This window comes from Diabrotica virgifera, chromosome 8 (genome assembly GCF_917563875.1).
Source record: "Diabrotica virgifera virgifera chromosome 8, PGI_DIABVI_V3a".
Classification (NCBI taxonomy): domain Eukaryota; kingdom Metazoa; phylum Arthropoda; class Insecta; order Coleoptera; family Chrysomelidae; genus Diabrotica; species Diabrotica virgifera.
In genome coordinates, this window is record NC_065450.1 from 34,701,642 (window position 1) to 34,714,330 (window position 12,689).

Below are 12,689 nucleotides of genomic sequence, written 5' to 3' on the forward strand. Positions count from 1 at the left end.
AGTCCGTTCAGAGAACCATTAACAAACCACCTTAACGATTTTACTTTCCGCGAAAACACTGTTTACTACCTAAATTATAATATTTACAATTTTTGGTCATATACAGGGCAATGAAAATCTATGATCTCGTGGTCTCTGATATAAATTTATTTTCTAAATTTTTCCCATAAAAATTATACAACAATATATTTACTAAGAACACCAATATATTTTTTCACACTTTATTTGCATATATACATACGTAACTTGAAATATTTAGCAACTAACTTCATACTGTTGGTATAAGCGTACTTTATACTGTCGCTTTTATAAAAATTATTCACCTTTAACATTTTTACCAATCGCGCCTTAAAAGTATAACTTCAATAAATAGATACAATATGATTGTATATGTAAAATCCTACACAAAAGAGTAATCGTGAGTGCATCTGTCAGTCTGTATAATGATAGAAAATTGATAACAAAAACAAAATATATAGTAATGGTACTAATGGTATTTAAATAAAAAATCATTATTATAAATTGGAAAAATCCTTTGTAAAAGGCATAAATTTTTTATTAAAAATCCCTTTAAGGGCTACATCACAACAAAGCGTTTTCGATTTTATAAAAAATCATCATCAGTGTTAGACAGATTGGATGCCAGCTGAGCCACCAATGAAATATTCGGTAAAAACCCTTTAAATATAATATGGATGCATTAAAGTTGCATACTTAAATAAAATGCCTTAGGATGGATACGGATTTTAGGGTTCGTGTAAAATCAAATGTAGCGTCTGCTCCAGACATGATACAGGTCAGCAGCTGTGTCATTAGTGGCCCGTGGCTGTGGAAAAAACTCCTGACAGGTGCGGTTCCACAAAGTCGCAGGCGACAATCTGATATTGATTTAACCGGCTGTGATACTGCGAACACTCACCAACCCGAACTTGAAACAAAATGAAATGGTTCCCCAGGTGGGTAGAGCAAGCAGCTCAGACTCCCACACCGGAAAAACGGTCAGTCTCTCGGATTCTGGGGGAGGCACAAGCTCAACAAAACGCTTCAAAATAGATACGACCAAAAAAAAAGTTACTACTAGCCACATACAACATTCAATCGATGGCTAAAGATGAAAAAGTACACGAATTAGAAGAAGAACTATCCAAGATAAAGTGAGATATTGTAGAACTATCAGAAGTGAAAAGAAAATGCATGCAGCTAAACTCTGGAAATCGCCTGTACTATACAGGGAATGTAGACGAAACATATGGTGGAGTAGGATTTCTTATCAAAAAGTATCTCACACCATACATTTCAACATATAAAAGCGTTTCTTATAGAGTAGCTTATATTAGAGTAGATCTAGATAATAAAACTAAGATAAAGGTAATACAAGTGTATGCTCCCACAACATTACATCAGGAAGAGAAAGTTGAAATGATCTACGAAGATCTGATAACAGCATTAGATGAAAATGATACAAGATATACTATAATTATGGGAGATTTTAACGCAAAATTAGGTAAAAAAGAAGAAAATACTGAAACTAAAATAGGGCTGCATGTCATGAACACATATTTCAAAAAACAAGCAAACCGAAAATGGACGTGGATATCTCCCGATAAAAAGAAGAAAAACGAGATCGATTACTTCTTATGTGGGAAAAAAGACATTTTTGAAGACATAACTTCTCTCAATCAATTCACAACTGGCAGAGATCATCGTCTTTTAAGAGCAAGGATTATTTTTAAACAGACCAAAACCCGTAGAAACAGGCCACATAATTGTAATCAGATAGATCAAACTAAAATCCGACAGAAGGGAGATGAGTACAGAGAAGTCTTAAGAGTAGAATTTGTAGGATATTATCAACAAGAAAATACCGACATGAACACAATTAATAGAATATGCAATTAAATGCAACGAAAGGTCTTGAAAGCAGGCCTGACTGTGGCAAAGAAAACGAAAAGTAAAGAAGACAAAATAAGCGTTGTAACAAAACGGTTGATGGAAAAGAGGCGCCTATTTCTAAGCGAAGGAAAGCGAAACACCGACGGTTTCAAAGAATTGAATAAACAAATAAAGAAGGGAGTAAAGGAAGACTTAAGGATCTACAATGAAAACAAGGTAGAAAAAATTATAGAAAAGAACCGAGGCCTAAAATGCTTAAGACCAAATATAGGAAAGCCTCTAATAATCTTTAAAAGATAAAGATGGAAAAGAAACAAGAGAAAAGTACAAAATCCTAAAAGTTACAGAAACATTTTACCGTGATTTATATTCCTCAAACAATGACCCCGATAACACTGCAAAGGAAAATCTTAAAAAAAATGATAATAAATGTCAACTCAGAAGTAGTCCCTAATATAGAATCCTTCGAAATGAAACAAGCTATGGCACAACTAAAGAACAATAAGGCTCCGGGCCCAGATGGAATACTTGCCGAAATGTTAAAGGAGGGGAGTGAAATAAATTCTTCTCGAAGGATTGAAAAATCTTTTCAACGAATGCCTTCACAAAGGAGACAGGCACGTAGCCAAGGGAGGGGTCCATGGGGTCCGGACCCCTCCCAAAGCTGTCTCGGCTTTGGTACCAAGGCAGCAAGTTTATCCCCAAGGTATTAGGTATTCTTTTTTTGAAAAAGATAACGAAATTATTATTATTTTTTACTAGGATTATTTCTATTTTTATTCAGTATACGGATTAACCTATATCCAATTTAAACATCAGATTTACCAAAAACGAAAGTATTCTATCAGCATTTCAAATTCTTTTACCTTTTACTTTTTATAGAAGACCAGCTGTACTCTTTTCTATGGAATCCTATATTTCGGTAGTAGTCACTAACATCGTCAGGGACGCTGAAATTATATTAAAGATACAATGGTGAAATTAGGTATTAAAAACAACTTACTAGGGTGAGATTGTCGTCATATATGTAGATGTTATATCTTACCCTAGTTTTTAATACCTAATTTCACAATTGTAGCTTTAATATCATTTTAGTGTCCCTGATGATGTTAGTGACTACTAACAAAATATTATAGGATTCCGTTCTACATTCCGATTCCGAACATTCTATCTTGCACTTAGTAAAAGTAATTTGAAAAAATTTTTAAATGTAAGTTTTACATGTTTAAAATATTTTAATTTTAAAAATATTTGTCCGCAGATTGCTCGTTTACACTGTACACAAAAGTTTGTCGTCGTTCTTCTTAGACGGCTAGGGCATAATAGCAAAGCAATGTCCGTTTTCTTTCGATAGGATTATTCGGTTGAGAAACTGATTGTATTGTTAGAATTTCGTTTATATCTTGTCGAATATTGCACCGCAAATTTGATATGTTTTGCGCATATATGACTCAGCAAGGCTTTTGCCCAAGTCAAACATAAACTGGGAGTGGAAAACAGGCTTCCTATTTGTTTTGTGCGAATTATGGCAGTATATCACATACGATGTTTATCATTCCTTAAAAACACACAGTATCCATGGTAATGTTACGGTTGCTACCATGGACCGATTTTGTCTATTCATTCGTATAAAAATTTGTAAGAGGTAATTATCCGGTATAGAAGTTTTTGCCAAGATAGGGACTTGCATCAATCATGTATTTGGAGAATGAATCGCAAAGCATAGCAATCTTTATGCCCGAACATAGACGGCTTATGTTACTATCGTTAACACTAAAGCGTCGTAATATTTACGACAGGATGCCTAATTCGCACACTTCCGCACAAAATTTAACTGACGTTTATACACCAATGTTTACCTACTAAAGAAGTGTGGAACCCAAGTTCTTGGGATTTTGCGTTGCTGAGAAATTTCGCAAAAAATAATTCAGCGCCGTATATTTTATGAGTATTAGTATTCTAGGGTTAAAATAGTTTTTTTCAAATTTTGCATATGGATCTAAAATTTATTCTGAATATTTTTTTCCATACCTTACCGTCTAATCTAACAAAAAATTTGAGTTGTGTTTGGACCCCCCTCAAGCACATTTCCTGGCTACGTGCCTGAAAGGAGAAGTCCCAGATGATTGGAAAGAAAGCTTGACAATAATTCTCTTCAAAAAAGGAGACAGGGGAGATCTGAAAAACTATAGGCCAATTTCCCTGTTGTCCCAAATGTACAAACTGTTTACGAGAGTAATAACTAATAGGCTATCGTCGAAGCTTGATAGCTTTCAACCGGTAGAGCAGGCAGGATTTCGAAAGGTTTACAGTACAGCGGATCATCTTCTTACAGTCAGAACGCTAATAGAGAAAGCCAATGAATATCACTTGAACTTATACATTAACTTCGTTGATTATGAAAAGGCATTCAACTCCATAGAACTTTGGGCAATATAGAGAGCTATGAGCAACTGCAGGATAGATTCTCGATACAGAATGCTCATACATAATATTTATAAGAAAACTACAATGAAAATACAAATAAATGAGAAAATCAAAGCTATACCAATCAACAGAGGAGTTCGCCAGAGAGACGTTATTTCACCAAAGCTATTCACACTGGGACTTTAAGACGTGTTCAAAAACATTAACTGGGTAAATAAATGAATAAATGTTAATGGAAGAAAACTGAGTCATTTGAGATATGCTGACGACATTGTAATATTCGCTACAAGTTTCGAAGAATTACAGGAGAACATGCTGCCAAATTAAAATGTAGCTTCGCAGGACACAATGCCCGACTGAAGGATAAAAGATGGAATCACGAAATACAACAATGGAGACCGTGGTTAGGAAGAAGAAGTAGAGGAAGGCCACAAATGAGATAGGCCGATGACATAAAGAAGTTTGGAGGACACCAACTGGAAACAGGTGGCACAAAATGGTCAACACTGGATTGAATTGGGGGAGCCCTATGTCCAAAGTTGGATTACTGAAGGCTGAAGAAGAAGAATAAGGATGGATACATGGCAACAAGGATAATGCCCTTATTTAAGGTATTGCATTTCCCAATACGTGGGATGCAAATTGAGTTGTTTACATTCCAATGACTTAATGACAACTGGTCATTGGAATATAAACAACTCAATTTGCATCCCACGTGTTGGGAAATTCAATACCTTACCTAAGGGCATTATCCTTGTTGCCATTTATCCATCCTAAGGCATTTTATTTAAGTATGCACCTTTAATGCATCCATATTATATTTAAAGGGTTTTTACCCGAATATTTCTTTGGTGGCTCAGCTGGCATCCAATATGTCTAACACTGATGATGATTTTTTATAAAAATCGAAAACGTTTTGTTGTGATATAGCCCTTAAAGGGATTTTTAATAAAAATTTTATACCTTTTACAAATTATTTTTTCCAATTTTGTGATTGATGGTATACAGCCAATTACAGAAAAAAATTTCTTTTCCTTGTGGATTTTATTATTATAAATATTTTTAAATTAAACACGATTATTGATGCTGGCAATAAATCTTAGAAACTGGTTTGATCTAAAACTGCCAATCTACTAAATGTTAATATATGCATTTCCTGATAGAGCTGATCCTTAAAATGTTGCCAATAAATATACATACATCAAATTAATTCAAAACATGTTAATTAATTATAGTATAAGTATTCTGCAATTTTGTGATGGCATCCAAATTCGTTAATTATAATTACATCTACAGTTTTTGTATTAATAGAGTACTTCCTTATTATAATATTACTGCAAATACAAAAAAAAAGAAGAGGTAGGTAACTACATTATGGTAGGGGAGCCCAAGCGAGGATTTTGCGCGTTTCACGAAAGCGTTAGAAAATCACATTGGAGAAACCTGTTACCTTATCAATCAGTGGCGGCTCGTCAGAGGAGGCAAGGGAGGCTCAGCCTCCCCATAAATTTTTTACACACTCTACACTGTTTTGTTTATCATGAATCGCGAAAACAACAAGTACAACTCTCACTATTATACAACGTGTAAATTCCATATTATCACTAATTATCCATACGTACGGAGCATTAGCATTAGAACGCATGATCGCGTCTCAGTTTTATTACATATTATTGTAGGCAGGACCCTGGGTTATCCCGAGCTCCGTGCAGCGCAGCAGGCGTTTAAGGAGACCCGGTCTCCTAACAGTGGCCTCTACGGTGCCATCACACGCTGCCCGGAGATATACCAAGGGAGGCAGAATAGCTTATCGGCTCCGTTGCGTGGTTGCGTGCGTCTCGGGACAACGAATTTTAGGGTCCTGACTAAAAATACATAATTAAAAATCTAAAAGTGCGAATTTTGTTATGAAATTTGGTATGTGGGGTTATAATAATATTTGGAACAACTTGCTCAAATAACTTTTTCCGATATCTCTAACTCAAAGCAAAATATCGGTAATTTATGGTGTTTTTGAATTCGCAGTAGGCCGCGTTTAGAATTAAAAAAATTCAGTTGAGTATCTTAAAAAATTTGAAGCTTCATTATGTATGGACTGCAAAACTTCAAATCTGTATTTATTTTGATATGCGAGGTATCTATTTACAAATAGATGGAATTGTTAACAAATAAACGACACAAACTTTGGTATTAAACTTTTACAATTAGACTAACTATTTTTAAAATGATATTATATCATGAAATTATGAATTAGGATGATATTATGAAATGTAAATAAAAAATGGTCAAAAAATGGGGCCTTAAATTACATTTTTTGGCGCATTTTTTTGCTGGTGCAAATTTGTCTAGATATTTTACAGTTAGGTATAACCTCCCCTATTGTAAAAATCACGAGCCGCCACTGTTATCAATATACCCCTAACATATACAAACATAATCGATTGCCTCTTATACCATTAGGTGTCGAGAATTCCTCCTTTATATAATACTCTCTGCAAATTTACGCCACTTCTTCCTATCTGCTGCTAAAACTTTTGCTTCTTGCCACGATGTTCCTCTTTTCTTAAGTATTTCGTTTACACTAGTGTTCCAGCTTTTCCTTGGAAAGCTCTTCCTGGATAGGCTCTGCCCCTCGTGCTTTTACCCACTGCTTTTGCCTCCCATGTCATTTTAACTTGTCTGCCGCCACTCATTCTTATCATGTGTCCAGCCCATTTTAACTTCGTTTCCTCAACCTTTTCGTTGAGCGATTTTACCTGTAGTTCATGTCTTATATCTTCGTTTCTTCTTTTGTCTAATCTTCTTGCTCCCACCACTTTTCTTAAGTATCTCATTTCTGTTAGTAGTGAAAGTTGGACGCTTACTGATAAGTTAAAATCGAAAATACAGAGCATAGAAATGAAATTTCTTAGAAGAATAATGGGTATAACCAGGTTAGACAGGATTAGAAATGAGGCAGTTAGAGAACATCTTAAGGTCCAACCAATTATTAAAAAAATTGAAGAGGCCCAATTGAGATGGTATGGACACATGGTTAGAGTGAACCAAGAAAGACCAGTTAAAAAAGTATGGGAAGCCAGAAGACAAACCAAGAGACCAAGGGGCAGGCCAATGAAGACATGGGATGATAATGTAACCTCAATTCTAGAAACACGAGGAATCAGCAAAGAACAAGCAAGAAACCAAGCAAAGAATAAGAAGCAATGGAGAAAAATTGTGCATGCAACTAAAGCCGGATTTATAAACGGACATAGTACATAATCATAAGTCATAAACATAACTTTAACCACAATCATAATTCATAAGATTTAAGATTGGTTTATAACTAGACATAATACCTAACCATAATATTTAAGAACTACTTCAGAAAATACAAACCTAACCAAATTTTTATAGAGCTTGAAAAATTTTTTTCTAGTCTTTAAATAAATATGAAGATTAATAGAAAAGTTGCTTTGGCCATGGCAGCAGTTCCACTTTATTTAACAATTGTAGCCACTATATCTGCTATAGTTCTTAACAAGCAAAGAAGAGTAAGAAGGTTTAGTGTGAGACCCATGAATAGAAAGCGTGATAAGGAAGGTCTATTTAGTACTCTATTTAAAGGTATGAAAGAGCTGGAATGGGATGAGGAACAGTTCTTTAAGTACACACGCATGACAAAAAATCAGTTTTATTATTTACTACGTATAACAAGACCATACCTACAGAGAAACAGAAAGAAAGGCTATTTGACACCAGAACATCGACTCGTATTAGTTTTGCAGTAAGTTCTTCATTAAAATAATAATGCATTTTACTCAGTTTTTTAATGGTTTTTAGTTACTTAGCAGAAGGCTGTTCAATGCAAGAAATTGCATGGAATTACAGAATAGGCAAAACAACAGCACATAAGGTTATTAAAGATACTTGTGAAATACTATGGAATGTCCTTTCACCCTCGCAACTGCCAGTCCCAACAGTTGAAGAATGGAAAAGTAGAGCAGAGGAATATTACAAGCAGTGGAATTTACCAAACTGCATTGGGGCAGTGGACGGTAAACACATTGCAATAAAAGCACCAGCAAAATCTGGAAGTACTTACTTTAACTACAAGAAAACTTTTAGTATTGTTTTAATGGCCACATGTGATGCAAATTACCGTTTCACAATGGTGGATATTGGAGGTTTTGGATCGAACCATGATTCAGCCATTTTTAAAGCCAGTAGTTTAGGGTCTGCACTACTAAATGGAAATTTAAATCTTCCTCCCCCAAAGACCTTACCCAAAACAGATCTTCTAATAAACCATTATATTGTTGCAGATTCTGCATTCCCTCTACATCAAAACATAATAAGACCATATGCAGGAAACAACTTGGGTGAGAAAAAAAATATTTTTAATTACAGAGTTAGTAGAGGAAGAAGAACTATTGAAAATGCCTTCGGTATATTAAGTCAGAGGTGGCAAATTTTACGTCGTACCATACAGGCAGAATTAGAAGTTAGCGAACTAATTGTGCAGGCCACAGTAGTATTACATAATTTTCTTCAATGTAGTGAAAAGGATATACCTGACTCTGAAAAGAGATACTGCCCTACTGGATTTGGTGATTATGTGGATGGTAATGGATTATTACATCTTGGGACTTGGAGAGAGGATCCCTACTCCTTAAGAACAGTCAACAAGGTTGGATCAAACAATGCAACACATTGTGCCAAACTGCAAAGGGAGAGATTGGCAGATTATTTTATTTCTCGAGAAGGGTGGCTTCCATGGCAGGAGAATTATGTTAATCGTGGTGCTATCCCACACCACTTATAAGAGAAATAAATATAATATTTTGTGCATCGTTTTAAAGCTAAGTAGTACCAAACATTTAAGGACTAATACACACAAGCAAAATATGAAAAAAGTTACAATAATTTTTTTTCTACATCTATGTATAATATATCTGGTTAATGTTCTATGTTTTTTCCAAATACCTATTTCACAGATTTATAGACCTTACCTTTGTAAACTTACTGGTGTATTATTTCTTTTGTATGTTTATTTTCTTTTATCTGAGAAGAAGAAGAGACAGTATGTATTTTAATAATAATAAATATAAGAACAAACCATTTACATGAAATATTTTTCCTTTAAAGTGCAGCTTTGTATTTTGTATTGTATCTAAATTGTACTAAAATTTTAATACCTAAAAACTGGGATAACTCATGTAGGAATTTAAATAAATAAATATGGAATTCTGATTTAAAGCTTTTTAATTATTTATGTTTTAAACATATTAGGAATATTTATCCACCACATCAGCTATTTGCATAAAAAATGATGCCTTTAGTTTAATCTTTTCACTGTTATTTGGAATTTTTTTCAGTTCCTGCATAAGCGCCATGGCAAAATGGTAGTCTTCTTGGTCGGTATCGTTATTGGTTAGAATTTGTTCTATATTCCGGCCTAGACTTGTGCAAGTATTGACAAGTTTATCAATTGATACCTCATTGTTTCCTTTTCTTTTTATATTTTTTTCAACCCTGAGATTGCCAATTGCTTCATTTGTGACTTTAGGCGTGCATGGTAACTGTGTCGTTGTTTTTGGTAATGACACACAGTCTGATTCTGAAGTCCCTTCTTGCCCTGACTCGTTTAAAATATCCTCGTCTACCTCAGAGTCATTTTCTGTGGGAACAGAGGAAAGAATACCCTCATCATCCACAACCATTTCTGACCAAGGACTTGATTCATGGTCAGTCTTTTGAAATAGTATATTGCTCTTGGTTCTAAAATAATTAACTATATATAGTGAGACAGTTATCTAATACTCTTACTTAAATATTACCTTCTGGTCTGAATTCCTTTTGCAAGGAATCCCATCCTGTCATATAGGGTCCATGTATTGGTTTGAGAAGCAGAACCTGTTTTTATTTTATTTCTTTTGTTTCTTTCTCGAATAAATTTTGTTCGCAAATATTCCCAAAGTTCCTGACATTCTTTTACTGAAAAATCATACTAGTTGCATTAAAACTTTCTCCAAAAAAAGATGAAAAACTTACCCCTGGCTTCCAATATCACAGCAATGGACTGCCATGCATTTTCTTTTGCAATCCTATCTTTATATTCTTTACATTTTTGATCCCACAATTGTGGGTATTGCTCCACCATATTTACGAGACCTTCCTCGTCTAACGGAATCGCAGATCCACTCATATTTTTTATTTTAATTTAACACGAAATAATAATTACGAAATTCGCTCCAAAAACATCAAAAAACATTAAAATAGTAGGGTTATGTATGATCTCTGAAACAGCACACAGCAGATGATTCTACCAACGCATGCGCATATTCCAACAATTCCATAATGTTTAATACTTAATTCAAAATGTTGAAAGTTACCAACTTTGAAGGTCACGTTTTAAGGACTAAATTTATGTTTTATGTATTATGGATGCTTTTAAATGGGTACATTTATTTATTAACTTTCAACATTATGCTTATGTAATAAGATTATGGTTAAAGACTAAAATTATGTTTATGTCCGTTTATAACTCCGGCTTAACTAAAGACATTACACCCGACACCTTAGGGTAAATGGGTTTAGGATTATATATATATATATATATATATATATATATATATATATATATATAAGGAAAAGAAGTCTTTGCTGACAACGTAGAAAACGGAATTCTGAGGTTATTGGGATATGCAGCGGTGAAATAAGTGTACTCTTTTAACTAAGTTTCAAGCTTTCGAAAATGTTTATTTTCATCATCAGGAATAACTGAAATAAAGTGCTACTGTTAGTACAGCATCCTCGAAAACATACAGTACAGGGTGTAAAGGTTTAAAAACTTACGTTATTGAGATTTGCTTTCCGTGGATGTTATACTCACAGGTGACAAATTCACGCACCACTCATTGATTGAGTCAAATATTAAAAAATACATGGTGTAAAAGACCAAATTGACAAATTATTTTCTACACTAACACATAAGAAAAAGACAATTAAAAAGGTTTTCATGCCACGTGTGCCGGCAAGTGTGAAATGTGAGGTTAGAAGTCAATGTCATTCCTGGACATACGCAAATGACACTACTTCTTCTTTTTTCTTTGTCTTATGTAGTACTAATACTTTAAGAATACACATCAAAAATTTACCAGAGTTTTGTTTGAAGTTAAAAACCAAAATTATAAATAATTTACATTTCAATGTACTGAAAGCTGGAAACTTTACAATGAATCAGTTGAAAAGACATCATTGAAATGAGGATAGTTGTCCAAACATAATAGATATGAGTAAATAGAGCTTAATTGATTTATGTCACTCCTTTTGTTCATTGCATTAGAATTCTGCGAAATGAAAGCCATCTCTAAGAACAGTCTTTTAGTATAGTTGGATTCAGAAGCTAAAACTCTGACCGATTCGTAATTCATTTTGTGATGTTCTTTATTAACATGTTCGGCAAGAGCAGATCTTTCAGGATATAATCTGCTATCACTGCGGTGACTAACTAAACGACTACCTAAATTGCGTGCGGTTTGTCCAACATATACCAAATTACAGTTGTTACAGGGAATCTGGTAGACAACGTTAGAACAATCCCTAATGTCACTCTTGTCCTTAACCTTTGAAAATATAGATCGTGAAGTTAAAGATGTTTTAAAGGCTATTTTCAAGTTAGGGATGTCTTTAAACAGTCTAGCCAGTCTGGGTGTTATGCCTTTCACGTATTTTAAAGAAGTATATAAACAATTGGCATTTTGTTCTCCGCTTGTAACAGTAATTTGCAACTCATCATTATGGCGTATTATGTCAGGGGTCAAACTGAATAATATCTTGGTGACTAGGTGTTTTGGATAAGAGTTGTCGATAAAAAGGTTAGACAGGATTCTCAGGTTCTTCTGATGGCAAGAAGGATCACTGATAGCTATGATTCTAGCCTTCATTTGCTTAATCAAGTTGATTTTTATTGAGTGTCGATGATATGACCAATAGTTAAGAAAACGTCCAGAACTATGAGGTTTTCTATGCCAGTCAATTCTCAGGGAGTTGTTATGGGTTCTAATGAACCGGGTATCAAGAAAGGGGACTGAGCATAGATCATCCTCATGTTCAATTGTGAACTGTAATAGAGGGTCATAACTATTGAATACTTGCAAAATTTCAGCTGATCTATTGCTAGGAATAGCGAGGATTAAGTCATCCACATACTTTTTAACAAAAGGAATATAGAAGGACAATTCTGGGATCACCATATCCAGTAAATGATCCATCACATAACAGGCCAGAATGGGAGAGATAGTACCTCCCATAGGAGTCCCTTGTGTTTGTCTAAACACAGTATTATTAAATGTGAAATAGGTGTTGTTAAAAAGAAAGGAGATGAG

General features: G+C 34.3%; 2 protein-coding genes across 2 annotated transcripts; one reads left to right on the top strand and one right to left on the bottom strand.

Annotated features, from left to right (window-relative positions):
* The first annotated feature begins 7,553 nt into the window (after positions 1 to 7,553).
* On the top strand, positions 7,554 to 9,180 carry LOC126890461 (uncharacterized). The gene is made up of 2 exons (XM_050659422.1): positions 7,554 to 8,086; positions 8,143 to 9,180. The coding sequence occupies exons 1-2, from the start codon at positions 7,752 to 7,754 to the stop codon at positions 9,122 to 9,124; spliced, it is 1,317 nt and encodes a 438-aa protein (XP_050515379.1). The 5' UTR covers positions 7,554 to 7,751; the 3' UTR covers positions 9,125 to 9,180.
* Positions 9,181 to 9,499: 319 nt separating this feature from the next.
* Positions 9,500 to 10,851, bottom strand: LOC126890462 (uncharacterized). The gene is made up of 3 exons (XM_050659423.1): positions 10,354 to 10,851; positions 10,140 to 10,296; positions 9,500 to 10,080 (listed from the first exon to the last, which is right to left on the bottom strand). Exons 1-3 carry the CDS (start codon positions 10,505 to 10,507, stop codon positions 9,588 to 9,590), a joined length of 804 nt encoding a protein of 267 aa, XP_050515380.1. The 5' UTR covers positions 10,508 to 10,851; the 3' UTR covers positions 9,500 to 9,587.
* Positions 10,852 to 12,689: the final 1,838 nt, after the last annotated feature.